Source organism: Amphiura filiformis, unplaced genomic scaffold, assembly GCF_039555335.1.
Source record: "Amphiura filiformis unplaced genomic scaffold, Afil_fr2py scaffold_116, whole genome shotgun sequence".
Classification (NCBI taxonomy): Eukaryota; Metazoa; Echinodermata; class Ophiuroidea; order Amphilepidida; family Amphiuridae; genus Amphiura; species Amphiura filiformis.
The window spans coordinates 109,064-136,155 of record NW_027305580.1 but is presented as its reverse complement, the minus strand read 5'-3'; the positions used below and the strand labels follow the sequence as shown (position 1 = coordinate 136,155).

At 36.4% G+C, this 27,092-nt stretch overlaps 1 protein-coding gene across 1 annotated transcript in view; it reads right to left on the bottom strand.

Annotated features, from left to right (window-relative positions):
- Window positions 1-1,124: 1,124 nt before the first annotated feature.
- Window positions 1,125-27,092, bottom strand: part of LOC140145019 (uncharacterized) — a 46,079-nt gene continuing 20,111 nt past the window's right edge. The window contains exons 6-8 of the mRNA XM_072166810.1: window positions 14,199-14,431; window positions 7,626-7,754; window positions 1,125-1,505 (exon numbers count right to left, since the gene is read on the bottom strand). Of these exons, the coding sequence (XP_072022911.1) occupies window positions 14,406-14,431 (26 nt within the window). The 3' untranslated portion in view covers window positions 1,125-1,505; window positions 7,626-7,754; window positions 14,199-14,405. The remainder of the gene's footprint in view (window positions 1,506-7,625; window positions 7,755-14,198; window positions 14,432-27,092) is intronic.

Sequence of the window (27,092 nt, the reverse complement as noted above, 5' to 3'; positions counted from 1 at the left end):
TGCGTTATTATATTACACAAACTTTGCATCAAAATTCAACCAGGTTTCTGACAATTTTTTTAAAAATTTATTGTATAAACACTTTCTGCTGAAAATAAAATGACATCAAACCTTTTGGCACAATATTTACTGGACAACAATTTCACAAAACTACATTTCATAAAACTTCCGAATTTTGATTGAGCTTTGCGTACTTGTAGTTGCTTTGAAGACCTGTTTTTTCACCGGTGCGACAAAACCATTGCACAACTCGACTTATTAATACTAATATGCCAGTCATCACTACTATTATAAGAATGATGCCGCCAGCGATCATCCCTAATAGTTTGGCAAGTCCGAATTCGTTCTCCATCTCTTTCCAACGTATAAGCTGCACAAACTCAATATCCGTTCTCACCAAATCATCACATATTTTGGGAGCGTTTTTCTTATGTGCAAATTTCGTCTCCCGATAATCACCCCATCCTTCCTTGTCCGTATCTATGCACATATGCAACATTTTTTGTTGGAGTTGACGAAATTCCTGCAGATCCGATTCAAAATCTGGCCCGTATTCGTTGACTTTCCTCCAAAAGGTCTTGTTGAAATGACGGTACAGCTGCACATCAGCTGCATTCCACTCCAATTTCTTGACTATTTGCGCCGACACACTGTAACGGTAAAAGGCGTCGTTTGAACTCCTTTGGGGAGGTATAGAATTTGTTCATAGCTCCAGCACATCAATTTCCGCAGCAAAATTAATGACTCATCAAAATATTCTGTGAGCATAACCAAGTCTAGTTCTTTATCTAGTTTAGTTATGTGTTTCGCTACTTTACTAGTGTCAGAGCAATAACTGTGATTCAAACCCAAGTCAAACAGCTGCCCATTCCAACTTTGCACTTTCATATGAAAACTTTTCTTATAATAATTGGCTGGATGCTTCAAGAAGACTGCAAGTGGATCAGGCTTCTTAGAGATACCTAAATTACTGGCCATTTCAAAATAGCCAAGCGCAGATTCAAATTGCCCAACGGGATCCCGAATAATCGTCACAAACTTTGCATGCGGTACAACAGCTTCCATTTCTTTGCGGTTAAACCGGCCGTGGTTTGTGATCATGTCAAAATGGTCATACCCTAAAAGTCATTACCATGTCTCGATTGAACAACTTATTCTCATCAAATATATGAGTAATCCACGGCAGAGCAAACATGAGGTTGTGACTATAGCCGTACCGTTCAAATATGGATGCTGCGGTGGTACTCGCCGTTTTGTGTGTTTTGATGAATACAGCTTTGTTTTGTGCTTGACATATATGTACTCTATCCATGGTCTTTGCATCTGTATGGATATGCTGGTGAGAGGAAGCATGGCTGATGGTGGGTTTTGTGTTGGTGGCAGGAAATTGAGCTTGGTCTGGTTCATTCTTTGATTGTTGCTGGAGAGACAGGATGACCCCAGCTGCCACACCGTTGGAGTCTACAAGGACTGGTGGTGATAGAGTCACTGGCAATTCTGTGGACCTGAAGAGAAAAATAAAATTGGGTTATTATTCAAATTGAAATACATACACCCTCTTATGGAAGATGTGACCTTAATCTTCATCACAGGGAGTATGAATTTCAAATTGAATCACCCAATCAGTGTCATATGCTCCAAAATGGGCTATTCCAGTTGAAATCTATACACCCCTATGGAAGACATGACCTTAATCTTCCTCAGAGTATGAATTTCAAATGGGACTCTTTGAATGGGTGATTCCATTTGAAATCTACACTCCCTGTATGGGATATTAAAGTCATGTCCTCCATAGGGGGTGTATGGATTTCACCTATAATAGCCAATAGCAAGGAGGAGATAGGCTAATGAGTGGCGACAAGGGAATCCAAACAACAAATATTGTTTATTGATGTAACACTCCAGATCAATAAGGGGTTGTGCAATAATTATCAGCCCTGGTGAGAGGGTAAAATTGGGGGAGGGAAGACATTTTTGGCAAGCCAAAGGGGGGAGGGGCAAGCAATTTTTGGCATACAATCATGAGGCACCTTTAAAAAAAAGGTCTTAAGGCTTAAGAAAACAGTACGGAAATATGCAAATTTTCCTGCCCACTGCACTCACAACATATATCTAGACCATTTAAGGTTTGCGGATTGGGATCCAAAATAAAAATATGCGCCAACAAGATCCCATCTTACTTTTTGGATGATTGGATAAAGGGGCTTATGTATAACTAATAACAAGTAAAAAAAGTGGGATCATGTGGCGCACTAATTCAATAGAGGTCAAAGTTCATACTTTGTGCCGAATTTTTTTTTCAATGGGGATCACCAGACATGTCTCATATAGAAACTTGTGTGAGTGCATTTCAGATGATGCTGATTCCATCATGGTAGTTGGTGAGAATAAAAAAAATTTTTGTCAAAATACTTTGATCCCACTTTTTTTTTACTTGTTATCAGTTATACATAAGCCCCTTTATCCAATCATCCAAAAAGTAAGATGGGATCTTGTTGGCGCACATTTTTATTGCGGGTCAAAGTTCCACTTTCGTGCTGCACATAGGCAAATATGCATCATTTTGGCACAAAGCGTGACCTTTGACCTCTTTTATATTATCTTTTATATTAGTGCGCCTACATGATCCCAATTAGCTGTTGCTTGTTTTTTGTCTACTGGTCGCCAAAGAAGCTAGACGATGAAAAATAAAATTGGGATCTTGTTGGCGCATCTTTTTGTGATGCAGTAAAAAGCCCACATTGTGCAGCTAAAATGAGGCTAATGAGTCAATTTTTAAAAAATCAGAAAAATATGAAGATCAAGAGATCCCAAGCTAATTTTTTCAGTTCTTGCAGAGAATTACCTCTTCTTTGATGAAATCCTATTAGGAGAGTCAGGTGACGTTGGCGCGCTTAATAATACAGGCGTGCAAAAATGTCGAAAAATAGGAAATTTTGACCTTTGACCTTTGACCTCTGTTAACTCTGTGCGCCAACGAAATCCCAAAAACTTTTTGCTGAAAAATGAAACTTGCCATGGAGGTCTTTAATTTCAAACTTGTTCGGACTTGGGATCTTGATGGCGCAGCCCGTTATGATGCTTTGAAGTTTGCACGAGGGTGCTTTTCATCAAATCATTGGATTTACTGATTTTGTGCGCCATCAAGATCCCAATTTTTTCTTGGTTTTTGTAATGTAACCATTTGGTACTTTAAAAAATGCAAAATGCAGGTTGGGATGATGATGGCGCACGATGTTATGCACCTCCAAAGTTTACCATTTGCAAGTAAGGCTCAGAGAGGCTGAAATTTCAATAATTTTTTCAAGCTGAACGAGGGCGCTGTGCATGCTCATATTTTACATGTGAGTTGTTGGTGCTAATATGTCAGGTAGTAAATTTAACTAAAATGACATAGTCTCCATAAAAGCTTCCACGGAATATAGAACAGAAATGGCAAAGACGCCATGGAAACTCCTACAGAAATAGCCAAGTCGCCACGAGAGTGATCACATGTATGAGGGCGGTATAACAAGTCCATTTTATTTTACGTTGTGGTGACTTTGTCATTTTTGTAAAAGTAGACACGGTAGTCTATTGACCCAGTCGCTTAAAACGTTTTAAAATCGTATTAATACTGGTTGCTCATTATAGTCTTCAACATTCAAGAAAATAATGTGTTATTAAAAAAATTGTCTGAAGATAAAAAATAATTTTTTAGAGACAAGTGGAACTTTGACCCGCAATAAAAATGTGCGCCAACAAGATCCCATCTTACTTTTTGGATGATTGGATAAAGGGGCTTATGTATAACTGATAACAAGTAAAAAAAAAGTGGGATCAAAGTATTTTGACAAAAATTTTTTTTATTCTCACCAACTACCATGATGGAATCAGCATCATCTGAAATGCACTCACACAATTGTTAGAGGCTCTTAAGCAAAGAACATTTTGAACTTCTGAGCTCTTCTCTGCTCCAACACATTTTGCACTTTATTAGCCAGAGGCATTTTTCAAAATTCAAAGCTCTCAATAAATTATGTGTGAAGTTCATCAAACTTTTTATGGTCTTATGAGAGAGGGTGGTGACCCAGTGATCTTGGCCTATTGTTGGTCCCACCCTCTAAATATCCCAAATACCTCATATATTTTTCTATCAATCACTACACAGTATTATTTCTTTGCTTAATGCAGTTTTCAGCCCAAAATTTCAGGCCTCTTAAGGGGACAGTTCTATAACCCCAAACATTTCGTACATTCATTGAACAACCTTTAATTTGAATGTGCTGGGTATGAAAACTTCTACTCCACAACAATCAGGTTTAATGTTGAGATATGATTGTTGAATAGAGGATAAATAGCCTGGGCTGTGCAATAATTATGAACCTGGGAGGGTAAAAAATTTTTGGCATTAAGCTATAAGGGAGGAGGGAAGTAATTTTTGGCAAGCCGAAAGGGGGAAAGCAATTTTTGGGACACATTCATTGGGCACCTTTTAAATAAAATGCTCTAAAAATGCTTAGGAAAACAATACAGAATTAGAAACGCTTAATGCAACTAAATAATTATTACACAGCCCCTAAACTGTGCATTTGTAAATGTGGAAATTAAGAGAATTGTTTTCCTTTTCTTTCAGAAATGTTGCCATATCCTGAAAAGATATTTAAATAGTTTCTTTACACTTCTAAACTGTATTAAAACAAGAATGAAGTTACAGTAATGAAAGATCCTAATTTAGTCTTTATTTATTTTCAAGTTAATTTTGGCTGTGATTGTAAAAAATAAATCTTTTTGCAAGGCAGATATTTATGCAGTTTGGAGCCAAAGTAACAATCCATAGGGTCTATGATATAGCAAAATGTTTAATTTTGTGGCTGCTTCATCACACCACATAAGGGACTGTTCAATATTTAAGCAGGGGTGGGTTTTTTAGGTCTTTGAGAGGGGAATCTGAGCTTTTACTTGAACTGTGAGGGGGAGAATGTTAAGTTTTAAAAGATTAAATCTGAACGACCGACCCTGTCTGCAACAAGGTAGTCAAGGACAACCAAGTCAACGTTATTTTTCTTGGCCCTAGCATTTACCCATTACTAAAATCCACAACATGCTCATCTATCAGGCCACATTTCTTTAACCCCAATACATTAGTACATTCATTGAATGACCTTTGAAATTTTGGGTACAACAACTCATACTCTTGCCCTACGATTGTTTCATTGAGTTATTGAACTATGTCATTGGGATAAGGCTATTGTTATTGTGGTCCATAGTGCATGTACTGGCCACTGGGTGATCAATCAGAATAAAATTCATAATATTTGTTCTTCAAGATGTCAGAATTGTGAATTGATTGTGATATATATCTCCACCTTTTCATTCTGTTTAGCTATACAAATATAAGTGAGGGTGTAGTGCAAGAAAGACATCTGCAATAGCTGCCAGGTATCGTGGTGTGATCAAGCAAAATCGGTCTGAAGTCAGTAATTTTCAGTCTCTAATTGGATTGTAACAGCTACATTTTGCAGAAATCCACATTGAAATTGGACAACCAACTCAAGAGATATGAGCAGTTATAGAGTTTCCAAAACAATAGGAAACGAGATCTGATTGCGTTCGCCTGTGACCGCGAGCATGCACAGCCAGCAGTGACAAATGAATCTGTGAGAACCGGAAGTGATCCCTTAATTACCTTTGACCCCATAAAAATATTACATAGTGCTTAGGATGTCATAAGGAATATTCTTGGTAAGGCTCTGAGTGAGTCCGGGAATTGAGTCCGCCCGATAATCCTATTACCGGGCAGGAAATTCCCTGCCGGTACCGAAATTAAAAAAAAAAAAAAAAAAAAGTTTTTCTGTTAGGTTTGCCTACTCCATAGAGTTGTACATAGAGAGTCATTACATGCGAAATCAACAATGTGTACAACTCTATGGAGTAGGCAAACCTAACTGATGTGTTAAAGACATCGAGTCCCAAAGCCAATATCTCTCAGAAATGTTGTCCATGGACATATTTTCAACATACCAGAAGTTGATGGTGGGGCATAATGTCTGACATTGGTTTTCAGGGGGGTCAAAATCTACAAAAAATGTACAATTGGGGTTTTGCATGGGTAATATCTCAGCTAATAGTATTCTAATAGGCTCAATATGGGATAAGAGTAAAGTCCCACCAAAGGGCTTTGACTGACCAAAAAATGGACAGTAAAATTATTTTTACTTTTGGAGTTCTGACCCCCCGAAGTTGGTCCTGGATGGATGAAGTTGCATTTTGAGAGCCCTATATCTTTTTAAGTAAAGGACTTACAAGTTTGCTGATGGCAGATTTGAATTCTACACAAAGAAGTACCCCAGGATACATATTTTAAAAGTTGTATGGGTTCCCTTTATACATTTATGGCCCTCCAAACATCGTCTTTCGCGTAGCGACACATTTTTTACGCTGACTCCCCTAAATTTCAACTTGCTAGGTACACGGGAAAACGAAATGGAGTATGAAGCTAACATTTTCAGCATTTTACTTTCTCACCAATATCTAGCACCACACAGAAAAAGAAAAAAATTGAAGAGGTGCTGCGGTGCACATCCCAGGAGTTGACATGGAATGGCTCAGTAGTCGAATAGGCAGCGTAAATATTCATTACACTTAATATTTAATGTGAATATATTTGGAAATGCGAATTAAACATCCACTAAACTGTCCAGAATTGATAAAATTGTAAAAAATTAACCCAGCGAAAATATCCCACTACTGTCCTGAAAGTGAATGTAAAGGCCAAAAAATTGGTGTTTCTTGTCCTCCACTACCAACACCAAATTTGACAACTGAATAATGCAAGTTATTACGGTACAAAAGAACACAGGTATTCTGGATTTTTTACAAGTTTTTAAAGCAGTTCATGTATTGCACATCCATATCAAAAGGATGCACTTGTCAGTGGCTTGTGTCTATTTTTACGTAGGGCGACGAAAAAACTCACCCTGTTCTACTAACCGACAGACATCTCAAGTAGGGTCAGTTGGTCGGGCATTTCTTTGTTTGTTTTTCCTGGAGGCTAAAATTACCCGAAATTTTCTCCAAAATCTGACAAATCTGAAAAACATTTTTGCAAACATATTTTCTAAACATTTTCAGCAAAAATTAATACATTTTGTCCCCTAAATGGCTGATTTTAAATGATTTTAACAAAATAAAAATAAAAATTCTCCAAACTGCAAATTCGGGGTCAGTCGGGCCCGTAGAAAATGTTTTTTTGTTTGTAGTCTAATAGCTAGGAATAAATACCATGGTTTAGGAATTATCTCTGTCTAAAACCATGTGAATTGGGCAGTGGTGGTGTTGGGGGGGGCAAGATATTTTTCTTGCCCCCCCCCCCCCACACACACACACTTTTGAGGCAAACCCCCAAAAAAATAATTACGTAAATTTCCACTTTTTGCGGCAATTTGGGGCAAAATTTGTTGATTCCCCACAAAAAAAAATCTTTGCCCCCCCCCCATGCCTCCCGAAAATAATTTCTGGTGCCGCCACTGGACTTGAGGATGATTCTAAGTGAACTCCACTTGAGATGAGTTTTGTAGTAATTCCTACATGTAGAAGACACATGCTACCGACAAGTACATCCTTCTGAACCAGCCCAACTTTACCTATTTGCTTGGAGGAGTAAGATAACATGTGGGCGTCCAAACTGCATAAGGCTGATGATGACGACGATGATCACCAGGAAAGGCAACACAACCTTCATCGGTATCTTGGATGTCATCATGCTCCACCTGCTGAAAAAGATAACATAAATTACACAATGGTTACCATGGTAACCGATGAATTTGATGCAGGAAGATTTGAGTACAATCAAACAAGAAACAGTGTACATGTAGACAGAAAATGTACAGCAAAAACTGTTGTCCCATGAATGGGCTATTCTAGTTGACATCCATACACCCCCTGTGGAAGACATGACATTAATTTCCCACAAAGGGAGGGTGAATTTCAAATGGTGGAGCACAGGTGGAGCTAAGTTATTGCGAGATTCCCCGCCCATGCCCTGAGACAGTGTGATCGAACCATGTCTTACATGGCATCATTATACAAATCCCTCAAAATCAATTTCTTAAATTACATTGTCACACTTTCTACATGTATTGTGCAATCACTATAAGAACATGCTTAGTACATGCACAAACATGCACAATTCTTAATATGAAAAAAAAATCAAACTTATAGGTTGCATTAATTTGGCAGGAATTGTTACACAAAATGGGTCAACATATGTTAAAATTATGTCAAAATGTAATGTAAACTCAAGTAGTGCAAGTAGTGCTACGCATAAAAGATGTGTTATAAATGTCCAACTCTGGAAACAATAATCAACTTTGATCCCGCCTGTGTATGAGATCTGTACGAGAATCAATTCAAAGATTCTAACATGAATTTTGGCCCTACATCTTAGGGCGGACTTACCTTGCAAAAGCACAACAAATTATGGTAGCTCAGCCTACATGTAGCTCTATCTTTAGCTTTTTCCATGCAATAACTTAAGTACAATAGTGGTAAGTTTCTCTAATGCACACTACACACTACTACACTAGTAAGGCTTCATGTAATTTTGCATGATTGTAAGGGCTCCTGAATTAATTTTCTTTCATCATTTAGGCCTACGAATGAAGGCATGCACTAGGATCCCCAACATGCTCATCTATCAGGGCAAAGTACTTTAACCCCAATACATTTGTACATTCATTGAATGACCTTTGAAAATTTGAGTACAAAAAACTCAATACTCTGCAACTTGAGGTCAAATTATGATTGTTTAATTGAGGTTATTGGACTATGCCATTGGGTTGAGGCCATTGTGGTCCATAGTGATGGGCATCGCCATTGTTTTCCATATATCGTGATATTGAGGGGGTAAAATATCGGGGGGGGGGGGGGTCGACTGCAGATGGCAAGTTTCAAATTTTTTTTTTTTTTAATTCAAAAAATTTCAGAATTGTTCATTTTCATGACCCTATTTGGAATCAGCATGAAAAATGCACTAAAATGAGTAAACAAGCGCAGTTTTGGTTCAGTGGTTCTTAAGATAGCTCTTGATTTTTTGAGAAAATATCTCAAAACTTGAGACTTTTATGTTGAAGCCTATGGCTAGCATGCCGAGCATTAATAATCAATGACATCCAATGATAACATAATAAACATCTCAAAAAAAGTAACTAACCCCCCTTAAATAATGACCATTATTCAAAAAGGGGCTATTGTATTTCAAATCTGTAAAATGCGTTGGAAGCAGAATTTATTTCTGCGCATTTTGACACCTCATTTGATACGATAGCCTAGAAAACAATAAAACACCGGCCAATTTAATGTAGTGAGGTCCAGATTTGAAAGTTGCACTTACATACAAATTTTTACAATACAAAAACACTCAGATATCATTACACAGATTTCCTTCCATTACACTGAATGCAAAATCAATAGAATTTACTGCAACTTTCAAATCTTGGGCTACATTGATTTAAATGTACGCTGTGACGTCAATATTTAGTCAATTGCTACAAATGAGGTGCCAAAATGTGCAGAGATACATTCTGCTTCCAACGCATTTTACAGATTTGTAATACAATCACCCGTTTTTGAATAATGGTCATTATTTAAGGGGGGTTAGTTACTTTTTTTGAGATGTTTAGTTCATGCCTGCCTGGTCACACAAAAAGTAGCTTCTTCACACTTTGCAGGGTTATCAGTTTAGTTGCATGGGAAGTCTAGATAAACATGATAAAAATATATCCATGAAGTTAAAGGTTTGAAAGAGTGTGTGTCAGTCAAGTCCAATTTTTCACTAAACAGTGCGTATGATGCAGACTACAAGGTGCTCAGGGAAAAAGGTTTGTGCTCAAAAGGGCAAGGCAGTTTTTTGCCTTTGGTTGCTTTCAAAAGGGCACCACCAAGGCAAAATGGATTTAATAAAAGGGCACCAAGGCAATTTCCTTCTCAAAGCTCTATGAATTTTTAGCCATGTTTTTAGGGAACATGAGAAATACTATCCTGAAACACCATCACCAGCGAGGGGTAGCATTAAGGCCAAAATGTAAGGGGTCCAAATTAATTAACCCTAACTGAACCAGGTCTCACCAAATCTCACTATTAAAACTACTGCTTGTGCATGCATTGTACGTGATCCAATGATGCAATCAGCCTAAGTCATATACCCAGGGAATCGTTTGCTGGGCCAACGTCACCCGTGTGGCTACAGGTTGCTGATCTTCTGTGTGGCATGCGAGGGGTCCAAGGTTCGAATCCCATGGGTACCAAGTGACTTCTTTGTTCATCTTCTCTCCTTTTTGTTTCTTCTTTCCCTTCCGATAGCAAAAAAAACCTTGTGTTCATTTAGAGATAATTATGCCATATTGTAATATTTCCATAAAAATAGATATTCTTTTCCATAACATGTTAGCTTTTATTGTCATATACGTCCCCTTTTAATTTTGAGCCGAACAACTGAGGTAAAGCAAAGAAAATTGGAATTTAATACCAACTCCAATGCTTGTTACTCCGGGATCGTTGGTTGTGCTATGGTACGGTCCATTGATGTGTGTGTATGACTGTCCCACACGCCATGTATGTACTGTGTTATGAACATCGCATACATGTTCAACTAATATTTCCATCGTATTGTAATAAACCATCTTGTTCAGACAGTTTTTTCAAAATTTTTCTCAATTTTTCCCCAAAAATAGCCCAATTTTGACTAACAATACTACTATTAGCCAAAATTTTCGAAATTTGCCAAAAAATTTGGCTATTTGCATTAAATTTAAACCATATTATTACAGCAACATTCAATTTTTTGCTAATTTGTGAACAGAAAGAAAAAATATTTGTGTGCATGAAAATTTCGCAAATCAACTGCATTATAAGTCTGTATATCTACCTCAAGTCACCGGCACTAGCTTTGAAGTTCAGCGTGTGCTGCGTTGGCTTAGTGTAGTTTCTTGCGTGTACATTATGCGGCACGTTGATCACACGCGTAAAAGTATGTACACACACCAAGTAACGCTAAGCTAACGCAGAACACGCTGAACTTCAAAGCTAGTGCCATAATGCAAGCATATCTGTACACTGACAGCTTACCGCAAAGTCAATTATATTTATGCACACACATTAAATTATAACAAATAATGAGCCTACAATGTATGGCTCATTAATTCACAATTCCCATGATGTAATTTAGGACATATCTAAAGGCTATGGAGAACGAGCTCTTAATACCTAAAAATTAGCAGAAAGTCTGACTAAAATCTTCAGGAGTCATACTGTATGCATGTGTGCAGTTCCAATATCATATCATACCATAACATTTAAGACACACACCTCATGATGACATAAGGTCTTTTTCATAGAATGTAGAAATTGTCAAATGTCTTTAGGGCAGCTATTTTAAAATTTTCTTTTACATTTGTGTAATCAGTTGAGTCAGTTGAATAGAAAACTATTCAACTGATTACAAAATTGAACAAAGAAAATTGTTATAATTCCAGCAACTATATCGCAAATGCATATCAGTCCGTTGATTTATCCCGTAGATATACACATGGATTAATCAGACGCTTATAACATAAAGAATGAACGTCCTATAGTCAATGATATTTGAAAAAACTAGAGCGGTTGTTGCATCGCAAAGCTGAACCATGCTAGGGGCTTCAAACGGCTTGGGCGGTTTGCACTTTTTAGGGGCAGCACCTATTATTTTAGGGGTGCCTATTATTTTAGGGGGCACTTTTGCACATATTTGGGGCATTTAGGGCCACTTATTAGGGGTACCTTATTATTAATTATTGATTGATTGATTGATTGATATTCATTTGGTTGGTTTGTTTGTTTGTTTATTTATTTATTTAAGATTATATTTACAAACTTGTTGCATATATTTTATCAGAACATGAAGCTAGTAAGCTTCATGGTTCATCAAAAATGAGTACTGAGTTGCTGATTGGAGTACTTGGCTACTGAAAAAGCTCTAGCATGCTAGTAATGCTATTCTAGTTAAAATCCATACACCTCCTGACCTTAATCTTCCACACAGTGAGTGTAAATTCCAAATAGGCACACTTGAATGGACCACTCCATTTGAAATCTACACCCCCTGTGTGAAAGATTACGGTCATGTCTTCTATAGGGGTGTATGGATTCTACTGGAATATCCCATTTGCAACCCTAGCATACATACAAATCAATCTCTGTATAACAGCGTTCAAGCTTTGACTTACGTTTGGCGGACAAACCGTGAAAAAAGTATTTAGGGGTGAAAACAGTCAAAATTCTTGATTACTTAAATGTTATTAGGGGTAAAATGTCACATATTTTCAGATTTTGGCACTTAAAACCCTTATTTTTCACTGATTTTGAGAAAAATTCATGTTTTGGTCCAATTTTGGCCGAAAATGGCCGTTTTGGGGTGACAAAAATTTTGACTTGCTAATTTCCTGTGAGTGTATGAACATGAAATCTATCAAATAGTGCCTAATTTTCTTTGCTAATGGTGTAACAAGGGTACAATTGTGATATTAAAAGCATTGAATGGGATCCATATATTTCTTCATTTTCGTAGCAGGGGTGACAATTGATTTGGAAAAAAGTATAATATTTGCCTCATTTTCGATTTGAAAATGCCATATCTCCACAATGGCATGAGCTATAGGGATGTTTTAAGTGTCTTTTTGCTCAGTATTTCAATAGCTAAATGGTGATATAACAAATAAGTAAGCTAGATTTACAGAAAAGAAAATAACTTGCAATATGCTACCCCCCACCCCTAAGAATTTTGAGGCGTGAAAAAAGTAATTGATTTTGTTAAAAAAATAAGTCCTTCAAAACTGGGAGGTGTAAGGCTAAACAAAGAACATGTTTTTTGTTTAGCCCTAAGCATCTCCATTTTGAAGGACTTATTTTTTTAACAAAAATTTTTGCTCAAATTTGACGATTTTGGGCAGAAATATATGCCTGTACAGTGCTATGGGGAAAATTTTCAAGTTGATAATTATGCATTTTTTATTTCAGATTCGGTTTCTACACAAAATTTCACCCTAGAAAAAGTTCTTTTAAGTAGGATATCTTTCACTTTAAGTTTCCTCCATTTTGTCCGCCAAACGCAAGTCAAAGCTTGAACGCTGTCGTATGTGATTTCATTGATTTCACTTTGATCTCTTGATTAATGAATGGATGTATGTTTTAATAATCAAGAAAATTGAACAGCTTGGATGTAGCATTTTGTCAAGCCTTTGCATTGTTTTTGATCAATTTGCCTGTGAACACAAGCTTTGCATGAGCATCCAGCGACCAGGCCTTTGATGCTTGCCCCCCCTTCGGGAAGATCTTTGTCAACTGCGAGAGTTCATTTTAAAAATTATTTAAGTTATTTACTCCCAATTCATAACTTTATATTCTCAAATTACAATTTCCCCAATGAAAAGTTCCTTCCTGTTTGCATTTTTCACACTAGTACTGGCGACTACCATCGGTTGGTTGACAGAATTCCCGCCTTTTTATCAGGCCCACCACTACTCATCAGTGTACCATACTTTTTGAAAATCAATTTTTAAATTCTAAATTAATCATAATGCGAATCTGATATTTTAGTGATGGTGTTTCTAGATAGAATATCTTTTTTCAATATTTGTAATTTTCAATTTTAAAATCATGAAAAAGAGTCCTGCTGAGCTCAAATTGAGTTCTGGTTCCGGCTTAATTCAGGTGAACCAAAACCGCATCCTATCCTGTATCATAACATCAACCTAACGAGTTCTCCAAAAAACAAATTGTAAATGGTTCTTTCCAAAAAAACACCCAATTTATGTGATTTTGGATGCATTTTCCAATAATTTGTCAAAATACCTCAAAATTGAAAATTTCTTGTTTTTCACAATTGTAAACAGTTTCACCCCTCCTAAAAATTATGGTGGGTCCAGGGTTGTACACAGCTAGCTCAAGTTGAGTGCCGGCTAATTTTACTATCCAGTTAGAGCGATGGCTTGGTGCACAATCTTTTTGTCAAACGTGAGGGATCAGAAAATAGGCTATAAGGGTATAAGCCCCTAAAATTGTTGGGTTTTCATTCGTTAAAAAAAAAAATTTTAATATAAATTTTTATTTTGAGTGCCAGTCGGTGCTGACCGGTGTTGCAACAAACCTGGGTGGGTCAACTCAAATACACTAATTATCCTTACCTTTCTGTTTCTACATGTAGCTGAGGTTTGAAACCATCTGCACATGAATAGCCTTGATTCATACAGCATTTCTTGCCACCATCCTGCAGTCTATTAGTAACATATCCCATCTTGTATAACCTCCATGCACCTAATGACTATCAGCATTTATGGTATGTAATGTGGTGATATATCGTTGCATAATCGTTAGCTATCTGTGATACATTATTAATGTATCGTCACAGCTGTTGCTCCTGAAAATTAATTGAGAAAAACAGAAATCATGGAATGAATGAGGTGATTGGAAAAAAGTTTATGATAAGAAAATTCTTCCACAGAGGGAGTATGTTTTTCAAATGAAATTGTCAAGGGTTAATAAACTCCACATATTACTACTTAGCTATATCTTCCACAACTGGAGTGAGTATTTCAAAAGGAAGTTACCCAATTGTCTATTCTATTTGAAACTCATACTCCCTCTGTGGAAGACTTGAGCTGAATCTTCAACAGGTGGAGTGTGTATTTCAAATGGAATAGTCCATTCCCACATAAAGACAAAGTATCCAGACATAGGATTTGTCATGCTGTATGGGGATTTCACAAAGACAAAGTATCCAGACATAGGATTTGTCATGCTGTATGGGGATTTCACAAAGACAAAGTATCCAGACATAGGATTTGTCATGCTGTATGGGGATTTCAAAGACAAAGTAAGACAAAGTATCCAGACATAGGATTTGTCATGCTGTATGGGGATTTCACAAAGACAAAGTATCCAGACATAGGATTTGTCATGCTGTATGGGGATTTCACAAAGACAAAGTATCCAGACATAGGATTTGTCATGCTGTATGGGGATTTCACAAAGACAAAGTATACAAAGACAAAGTATCCAGACATAGGATTTGTCGTGCTGTATGGGGATTTCACAAAGGCAAAGTATCCAGACATAGGATTTGTCATGCTGTATGGGGATTTCACAAAGACAAAGTATCCAGACATAGGATTTGTCGTGCTGTATGGGGATTTCACAAAGACAAAGTATCCAGACATAGGATTTGTCGTGCTGTATGGGGATTTCACAAAGACAAAGTATCCAGACATAGGATTTGTCGTGCTGTATGGGGATTTCACAAAGACAAAGTATCCAGACATAGGATTTGTCATGCTGTATGGGGATTTCACAAAGACAAAGTATCCAGACATAGGATTTGTCATGCTGTATGGGGATTTCACACAGACAAAGTATCCAGACATAGGATTTGTCATGCTGTATGGGGATTTCACAAAGACAAAGTATCCAGACATAGGATTTGTCATGCTGTATGGGGATTTCACAAAGACAAAGTATCCAGACATAGGATTTGTCATGCTGTATGGGGATTTCACAAAGACAAAGTATCCAGACATAGGATTTGTCGTGCTGTATGGGGATTTCACAAAGACAAAGTATCTAGACATAGGATTTGTCATGCTGTATGGGGATTTTACACAGACAAAGTATCCAGACATAGGATTTGTCATGCTGTATGGGGATTTCACAAAGACAAAGTATCCAGACATAGGATTTGTCATGCTGTATGGGGATTTCACACAGACAAAGTATCCAGACATAGGATTTGTCATGCTGTATGGGGATTTCACAAAGACAAAGTATCCAGACATAGGATTTGTCATGCTGTATGGGGATTTCACAAAGACAAAGTATCCAGACATAGGATTTGTCATGCTGTATGGGGATTTCACAAAGACAAAGTATCCAGACATAGGATTTGTCGTGCTGTATGGGGATTTCACACAGACAAAGTATCCAGACATAGGATTTGTCATGCTGTATGGGGATTTCACAAAGACAAAGTATCCAGACATAGGATTTGTCATGCTGTATGGGGATTTCACAAAGACAAAGTATCCAGACATAGGATTTGTCATGCTGTATGGGGATTTCACACAGACAAAGTATCCAGACATAGGATTTGTCATGCTGTATGGGGATTTCACAAAGACAAAGTATCCAGACATAGGATTTGTCATGCTGTATGGGGATTTCACACAGACAAAGTATCCAGACATAGGATTTGTCATGCTGTATGGGGATTTCACAAAGACAAAGTATCCAGACATAGGATTTGTCATGCTGTATGGGGATTTCACAAAGACAAAGTATCCAGACATAGGATTTGTCATGCTGTATGGGGATTTCACAAAGACAAAGTATCCAGACATAGGATTTGTCATGCTGTATGGGGATTTCATAAAGACAAAGTATCCAGAGATAGGATTTGTCATGCTGTATGGGGATTTCACAAAGACAAAGTATCCAGACATAGGATTTGTCGTGCTGTATGGGGATTTCACAAAGACAAAGTATCCAGACATAGGATTTGTCATGCTGTATGGGGATTTCACACAGACAAAGTATCCAGACATAGGATTTGTCATGCTGTATGGGGATTTCACAAAGACAAAGTATCCAGACATAGGATTTGTCATGCTGTATGGGGATTTCACAAAGACAAAGTATCCAGACATAGGATTTGTCATGCTGTATGGGGATTTCACACAGACAAAGTATCCAGACATAGGATTTGTCATGCTGTATGGGGATTTCACAAAGACAAAGTATCCAGACATAGGATTTGTCGTGCTGTATGGGGATTTCACAAAGACAAAGTATCCAGACATAGGATTTGTCATGCTGTATGGGGATTTCACAAAGACAAAGTATCCAGACATAGGATTTGTCATGCATGCTGTATGGGGATTTCACACAGACAAAGTATCCAGACATAGGATTTGTCATGCTGTATGGGGATTTCACACAGACAAAGTATCCAGACATAGGATTTGTCATGCTGTATGGGGATTTCACACAGACAAAGTATCCAGACATAGGATTTGTCATGCTGTATGGGGATTTCACAAAGACAAAGTATCCAGACATAGGATTTGTCATGCTGTATGGGGATTTCACAAAGACAAAGTATCCAGACATAGGATTTGTCATGCTGTATGGGGATTTCACACAGACAAAGTATCCAGACATAGGATTTGTCATGCTGTATGGGGATTTCACAAAGACAAAGTATCCAGACATAGGATTTGTCATGCTGTATGGGGATTTCACAAAGACAAAGTATCCAGACATAGGATTTGTCATGCTGTATGGGGATTTCACAAAGACAATGTATCCAGACATAGGATTTGTCATGCTGTATGGGGATTTCACAAAGACAAAGTATCCAGACATAGGATTTGTCATGCTGTATGGGGATTTCACAAAGACAAAGTATCCAGACATAGGATTTGTCATGCTGTATGGGGATTTCACACAGACAAAGTATCCAGACATAGGATTTGTCATGCTGTATGGGGATTTCACAAAGACAAAGTATCCAGACATAGGATTTGTCATGATGTATGGGGATTTCACAAAGACAAAGTATCCAGACATAGGATTTGTCATGCTGTATGGGGATTTCACAAAGACAAAGTATCCAGACATAGGATTTGTCATGCTGTATGGGGATTTCACAAAGACAAAGTATCCAGACATAGGATTTGTCATGCTGTATGGGGATTTCACACAGACAAAGTATCCAGACATAGGATTTGTCATGCTGTATGGGGATTTCACAAAGACAAAGTATCCAGACATAGGATTTGTCATGCTGTATGGGGATTTCACAAAGACAAAGTATCCAGACATAGGATTTGTCATGCTGTATGGGGATTTCACAAAGACAAAGTATCCAGACATAGGATTTGTCATGCTGTATGGGGATTTCACAAAGACAAAGTATCCAGACATAGGATTTGTCATGCTGTATGGGGATTTCACAAAGACAAAGTATCCAGACATAGGATTTGTCATGCTGTATGGGGATTTCACAAAGACAAAGTATCCAGACATAGGATTTGTCATGCTGTATGGGGATTTCACAAAGACAAAGTATCCAGACATAGGATTTGTCATGCTGTATGGGGATTTCACAAAGACAAAGTATCCAGACATAGGATTTGTCATGCTGTATGGGGATTTCACAAAGACAAAGTATCCAGACATAGGATTTGTCATGCTGTATGGGGATTTCACAAAGACAAAGTATCCAGACATAGGATTTGTCATGCTGTATGGGGATTTCACAAAGACAAAGTATCCAGACATAGGATTTGTCATGCTGTATGGGGATTTCACAAAGACAAAGTATCCAGACATAGGATTTGTCATGCTGTATGGGGATTTCACAAAGACAAAGTATCCAGACATAGGATTTGTCATGCTGTATGGGGATTTCACAAAGACAAAGTATCCAGACATAGGATTTGTCATGCTGTATGGGGATTTCACAAAGACAAAGTATCCAGACATAGGATTTGTCATGCTGTATGGGGATTTCACAAAGACAAAGTATCCAGACATAGGATTTGTCATGCTGTATGGGGATTTCACAAAGACAAAGTATCCAGACATAGGATTTGTCATGCTGTATGGGGATTTCACAAAGACAAAGTATCCAGACATAGGATTTGTCATGCTGTATGGGGATTTCACAAAGACAAAGTATCCAGACATAGGATTTGTCATGCTGTATGGGGATTTCACAAAGACAAAGTATCCAGACATAGGATTTGTCATGCTGTATGGGGATTTCACAAAGACAAAGTATCCAGACATAGGATTTGTCATGCTGTATGGGGATTTCACAAAGACAAAGTATCCAGACATAGGATTTGTCATGCTGTATGGGGATTTCACAAAGACAAAGTATCCAGACATAGGATTTGTCATGCTGTATGGGGATTTCACAAAGACAAAGTATCCAGACATAGGATTTGTCATGCTGTATGGGGATTTCACAAAGACAAAGTATCCAGACATAGGATTTGTCATGCTGTATGGGGATTTCACAAAGACAAAGTATCCAGACATAGGATTTGTCATGCTGTATGGGGATTTCACAAAGACAAAGTATCCAGACATAGGATTTGTCATGCTGTATGGGGATTTCACAAAGACAAAGTATCCAGACATAGGATTTGTCATGCTGTATGGGGATTTCACAAAGACAAAGTATCCAGACATAGGATTTGTCATGCTGTATGGGGATTTCACACAGACAAAGTATCCAGACATAGGATTTGTCATGCTGTATGGGGATTTCACAAAGACAAAGTATCCAGACATAGGATTTGTCATGCTGTATGGGGATTTCACAAAGACAAAGTATCCAGACATAGGATTTGTCATGCTGTATGGGGATTTCACAAGACAAAGTATCCAGACATAGGATTTGTCGTGCTGTATGGGGATTTCACAAAGACAAAGTATCCAGACATAGGATTTGTCATGCTGTATGGGGATTTCACAAAGACAAAGTATCCAGACATAGGATTTGTCATGCTGTATGGGGATTTCACAAAGACAAAGTATCCAGACATAGGATTTGTCATGTTGTATGGGGATTTCACAAAGACAAAGTATCCAGACATAGGATTTGTCATGCTGTATGGGATTTCACAAAGACAAAGTATCCAGACATAGGATTTGTCATGTTGTATGGGGATTTCACAAAGACAAAGTATCCAGACATAGGATTTGTCATGCTGTATGGGGATTTCACAAAGACAAAGTATCCAGACATAGGATTTGTCATGCTGTATGGGGATTTCACAAAGACAAAGTATCCAGACATAGGATTTGTCATGCTGTATGGGGATTTATCCAGACATAGGATTTGTCAAGATTTCACAAAGAAAGTATCCAGACATAGGATTTGTCATGCTGTATGGGGATTTCACAAAGACAAAGTATCCAGACATAGGATTTGTCATGCTGTATGGGGATTTCACAAAGACAAAGTATCCAGACATAGGATTTGTCATGCTGTATGGGGATTTCACAAAGACAAAGTATCCAGACATAGGATTTGTCATGCTGTATGGGGATTTCACAAAGACAAAGTATCCAGACATAGGATTTGTCATGCTGTATGGGGATTTCACAAAGACAAAGTATCCAGACATAGGATTTGTCATGCTGTATGGGGATTTCACAAAGACAAAGTATCCAGACATAGGATTTGTCATGCTGTATGGGGATTTCACAAAGACAAAGTATCCAGACATGGGATTTGTCATGCTGTATGGGGATTTCACAAACACAGAGTATCCAGACATAGGATTTGTCATGCTGTATGGGGATTTCACAAAGACAAAGTATCCAGACATAGGATTTGTCATGCTGTATGGGGATTTCACAAAGACAAAGTATCCAGAGATAGGATTTGTCATGCTGTATGGGGATTTCACAAAGACAAAGTATCCAGACATAGGATTTGTCGTGCTGTATGGGGATTTCACAAAGACAAAGTATCAAAGTATCCAGACATAGGATTTGTCATGCTGTATGGGGATTTCACAAAGACAAAGTATCCAGACATAGGATTTGTCATGCTGTATGGGGATTTCACACAGACAAAGTATCCAGAGATAGGATTTGTCATGCTGTATGGGGATTTCACAAAGACAAAGTATCCAGACATAGGATTTGTCGTGCTGTATGGGGATTTCACAAAGACAAAGTATCCAGACATAGGATTTGTCATGCTGTATGGGGATTTCACAAAGACAAAGTATCCAGACATAGGATTTGTCGTGCTGTATGGGGATTTCACAAAGACAAAGTATCCAGACATAGGATTTGTCATGCTGTATGGGGATTTCAATAGAATAAATGTCAACAATGTTTTGCATGCTCATGACTTAAAGCAATTGATTACTTTTCCCACCCGTGTTCATGCAATTTTAGATTTAATTATGACCAACATTAGTTCTTATTTTGAAAACCCACTTGATGTGAGTCCCATTGGTAAGAGTGATCACACATGCATTGTCTGGAAGCCTAATAAGATGTATCACCAAGATAAAACTAAGACTGTCACTAAAAGGTTCGTCCCATGAAAGACTCTCAAATTAGGGAGTTTGGAAGTTGTGACCATCTCTGGTCCCTGTGAAATTTATGAATGAACCTCTGTTCGTGGCCTCTGCAGCTCAATCAATCAATCAATCAATCAAATTTATTTCCATCAAAAATTAAAACATACAAATAACAAACATGATAAAAAAACGATGGAGGAGACACAACTAGAAGCAAAAGCCTGTAAAATGTTGTGCCCCTGAAACACTTAAAAGAAGGGCCTAAATATATAAACACAGATACACAAAATGAAAAATACAATATACCAAGCCTGAAAGGAAAAAAAAAAAGATAATACACTTAATTCTCACCTCACACTCACACCAGGCACACTCCACCACAAAAATATCATAGGCATGTAATAAAAAGGTATGCACATAAAAATAAATTTATATGTGTAATACATTTATTTATATCAAATTCAGTAGTATTAACCAAATGTTACCATATCATTGAATAAACATAATTCTACTTGTAAATATCAAAAACAGATTTCAAGTTTGACTTAAAATGGCCTAAGGTTGCTGACATTTTAACATTTTTTGGCAATGCATTCCAAACTTTTGGTCCAACCGTTAAGATACTGTTGATTTTGTGGATAGGTATTTTATAATCATTCCTATTCCGTGTATTATAGTTATGATTTTCTTTGTGAGTCTGGAAGAAATTTTCAAAAGATCTAGGTAACATTTTGTTATTATACTTAAACATAAATATAGCAACTTCCTTATTGAACATATCAAAAATATTTAATACCTTAAGGGATCTAAAATGAAGCGTTTATTGCGTTTCGACAGTATTTTTTGTGGGACATGAGAGCACCTCAGACCTATCGAATTGCATTCTGAATCTGAAGCATGTCTTTCTGATATCAAATAATTTTCATTTTTGAAAATCACAATATAATACAAATTTTATGACAAATTATAAAAATTTGATATTTTTCAAATTTTTGATATATAACAGTCCTCGAAGTAAATTATATAAATCTAATGATATATTCTTAAAGTGTATGTAGCAGGGAGGAAAAGCCGACGGTCAATTGAAAATTTTGACCTTTCATATTGAAGATATGGATTTTTCCCAAAAAACCTTATTTTTTTTGGTGTTTTGGGAAAAAAAAATCCATATCTTCAATACGAAAGGTCAACATTTTCAATTGATCGTCGGCTTTTTATCCTACTTACATACACTTTAAGTATAAATCATCAGATTTATAAAGTTTACTTCAAGTACTGTTAAATATCAAAAATATCAATTTTAATGATTTGCCATAAAATGTGTATTAAATTGCTAATTTCAAAAATCAAAATTATTTGATATCAGAATGACATTCTTCGTATTCAGAATGCAATTCGATATGTCTGATGTGCTCTAATGTCCCAAAATAAATACTGTCCAAACGTTCATACCACAGCCCTTAAATATTTTGAAAATTGGTTCAGTGTGACTAAGATAGTCACTATTGGAGATTACTCTCATGGCACGTTTTTGGAGGCGGTACATTTTATTCATGTGTTCTTTATTTGCATTTCCCCACAGTAATAAACCGTAATTAAGATAAGGTAATATTAGAGTACAATATAATTTATACATGGCGTCTCTTGGCAGGAACAATTTAACTTTGTTTAGTATACCAATATTTCTGGTACAAATTTTACCAATATTTTGAACATGTTTTTTCCAAGTCAAATGCTCATCTATAGTAATTCCTAGAAATTTTGCTTCACTAACTCTACTTAATTTACACCCATCCAAGATGATATCAAATTCTTTGTTATTTATTACACTACTAGTCTGTGCACGGGTACCAAGATACATTAAATTTGTTTTCTTTGCATTTAATGACAATTTATTTGCTTTGAACCAATTTGAAACCTCTTGAATTTCTGTGTTTACACGTTTACATAATACAGATACATCTTTATGAGAATAAAAACCGTGGTATCATCAGCAAACAAAATTGTATTTAAGATCTGTGATGTGTTGCTGATGTCATTCATATACAAAATGAATAAAAGAGGACCTAGTATTGACCCTTGTGGAACACCGCAAGAAACCATTTCATGAGGAGATTTGCTGTAGTTATATAGAACATATTGTTTTCTATTAGAAAGATAATTTCGAAACCAGTCATTAGATACTCCCCTAAAACCATAGTGATACAATTTATGCAATAAAATGTCATGATCAATCGTGTCAAAGGCTTTTGATAAATCCATGAAGATACCTAAGGTCTTCATGCCTTCATCACTGGCCTTAGTAACATCATTTAAAAAATCTAAAACCGCCATATATGTTGAATGATTAGTTCTGAAACCATATTGTTTTTTATACAGAATATTATACTTTTCTAAGAAGTCATATGACCTATTATATATTATACGTTCAAGAATTTTTGACAGGCATGGTAGAACCGATACAGGTCTATAGTTACCAAAATCTTCTGGATTATCTTTTTTATATATTGGCACAACTTTTGCGATCTTTAATTCGTCGGGTACAACACCTGAGTAAATTGATTGGTTAAAAATAAGCATGAGTGGATAAGCTATTTATTTGCAACTTGCTTTACTATATCAGATTTCATACCATCATAACCAGGACTTTTACCACTTCCAAGTTTGGTGATAATTTTTACAATTTCATCTTCATTAGTAGGTTTAAAAAAACAAGTCTTATCATTTGCCTTCTTAAGATATGATGAATAATCATTTGCCGATTGCTTAATTGTAGATGCTAAAGAAGGACCTATATTCGCAAAATATTTGTTCAATTCAGTTGCAATCGCTGATGGGCATGTATAGGAACTATTTTTTGATACAAACTTTTCAGAACATTTATTGGTTTTATTACGAATAATTGAATTTAGTACTTTCCATGTATTTTTAGTATTATTTCTCTCACGATCAAGAATTTCACAATAATAGTTTTGCTTAGCCAACCGCAAAAGTGACTTTAGCTTATTTCTATACTTTTTATATTTTTCAATATTGTTTTCTGTGGGCTTTTTTAAAGATTTTTTGTATAAAACATTTTTTCTTCTAATACTTTTTAACAAGGCAAATGAAATCCAGGGCGATTCTGGTTTCTTCACTTTTGTGTGTACTCTTTTCCTTTTCTTTGGGATGCATTTATCATAAATTTCATTATATTTAGAAATGAATTTTGAGTATGTCTCATTAACATCATCAGAATTACAAACAGAATTCCAATTGACCTTATCTAATTCCCTTTTAAAATAATCCATATTCTCATGTGTATGATCACATATTTCGATTTCATCATTTTCCTTCTTAGGTCTGTATACATTAAGATCAGTGGTAATAAAAATGGGTAAATGATCACTTATATCAGTAATAATAATACCAGAAGTTTGATCAAATTTTGAATTCGTAAAAATGTTATCAATAAGCGTTGCTGATTTTGATGTGATTCTAGTCGGTTTATTTATACTCGGATACAATGAATGAGAAGTTAAAATATCGACAAAGTCATTAGTGTGTGAATGAATATCCTCATTCAACAGATTGATATTGAAATCGCCCATGAGATAAACAAGCTTTTGATTCTTTGTAGCATGAGTCATTAATGTGTCTATAAACTTGTTAAAAACTTTCATATCTTGATCCGGCGGTCGATACATTACACCAATTATAATATTTTTGGAACCAGTTTTCTCAATTTCAATAAACAGACTTTCGACATTTTCAGGATGGTGAATTTGAGCCAGATCATCTCGCACACGATATTTTATGTCATTTCTGATATATAGACACACGCCGCCACCCTTTTTTTTGTATTCTGTTTTTGAGTTCCAAATCATAGCCCTGTAGTTTAAAATAATCATGGGGTATATCTTTCATCCAAGTTTCATCAAGTCCAATTAAATCAAACTCCATGTTGGAGCAGTGAAGAAAATCTCTGAACGAATCAAAATTTTTATTTGAACTTCTTATATTTAAATTCAGAATTGACATACCAGTCTTTGTTTTTTTCTGTAAATTGTTAATATCAATCTCAGTGAAATAAGAAGAATCACTCATATCATTTACATCAGTTAGAAATACAGTTGGATCAAAAGAACAATTTTCATATTTATTTTTGAAATTAGTATCTAAAACAGTTCTATTTTCAAAGAAACGATATAATTCTAAAAGATATTAATTCTCAATGCATATATGATTAAAAGGTAGGTTTACCTCTTCATTGCATGATTTACAATGCCAATATTTGGTATTCAAGTTTCCTTTAAATTCCTTATTTGTAAGATTACTACACTTTTTGTGGTTATACTTATTACATACAGTACATTTTAATTTCCTTTGATTACTTTTTACATGTCTATGACAAGTTGAGCAAACACACGACATAACCTTACACACACACCCCTGTTTGTAAATACGTTCAAACGAGGACCTCGACTTTAGAAGGATCTAACCGAGGACTTACACACCCGTTTTTAATCGACATACCGTGGACCTCACGCAAACACACCAGACAACTTACTATCCAACTGAGACCCGTCCTATACCCGCTATGGGGGACCTGTCTTATATGCTATCTTATATGCATATTTGCATCATTTACGTCATCCTGGGCCTAGTTTCAAACCGAGGACGTCCTCGTTTTACGGTGTGTCCTCGTTTTACGGTGTGTATCCATATGTAGGTCCTCGTTAGACGGCATTTACAAACGCACCCCCACACAACTCAATACACCAAAAAAATAAAAATATATATCAGATGAAGAAAAAATGTAATGAGAAAGTCCAGTGCAGAACATTTTCTCCAGAGACATCGAATACACAAAAATAATAGTGACCTCCTATATAGGCCAGTTTCAACACATTTGTCACGATTTGGCAATTCATATTTGGTATATACATGTAAACTGAAGAACAATTTTGACCACCTGGGTCATGTTAACCAAGATATTATCTCAATTTAGGCAGTTCATATTGGTTTATACATGTAAACTGAAGAACAATTTTGACCACCTGGGTCATGTTAACCAAGATATTATCTCAATTTAGGCAATTCATATTGGTTTATACATGTAAACTGAAGAATAATTCAGACCACCTGGGTCATGTTAACCATTAAGGCATTATTACGATTTATGCAATTCATATTGGTTTATACATGTAAACTGAATAAATAATTTAGATCACCTGGGTCATGTTAACCAAGCCATTATTACGATTTAGGCAATTCATATTGGTTTATACATGTAAACTGAATAAATAATTCAGACCACCTGGGTCATGTTAACCAAGACATTATTGCGATTTATGCAATTCATATTGGTTTATACATATAAACTAAAGAAATAATTTAGACCACCTGGGTCATGTTAACCAAGACATTATCACGATTTGTGCAATTCATATTGGTTTATACATGTAAACTGAGGAATGACTCCTCCTGCTATCTTTCGATTGGCTGCTTAAAATCATTAAAAATTATTCGAGATCTCTCATCTGTGGTACACTTGCAGTATTTAACATAACTAATCATGACCAATCCAAATTTTGCCAAAATTATGCCAATTTCTGCTCATTTTAATGCTTAATTTGAGCAAGAAAGCTGGTTAAACAATTTTTCAAGCAGAATCATTGTGTCTCTGACATCTGCTATCTACTGAAGATAGCATTGTGATTACCATGTTAAAAGTTCACCAAGACTTGGGCTTACATCAGTTTACAATCAAGAGGGACAAGCAGCCAGGCAGACACACAGAAACAAAGAAAAACATGACCACAATGCCTGAATTATAAGTGTTGAACTATATGGCCTAGTATTAGTGAAATCATAAGCCTACCCCCCCTCCCATAAGCTTACCTGATCCACAGGCCCGTTTTATGAGCTCCAACCAGTGCCATAGCCCAGAGTGCCACCATACTGATGTCTTCTCCATCTGACACTGAGACATTG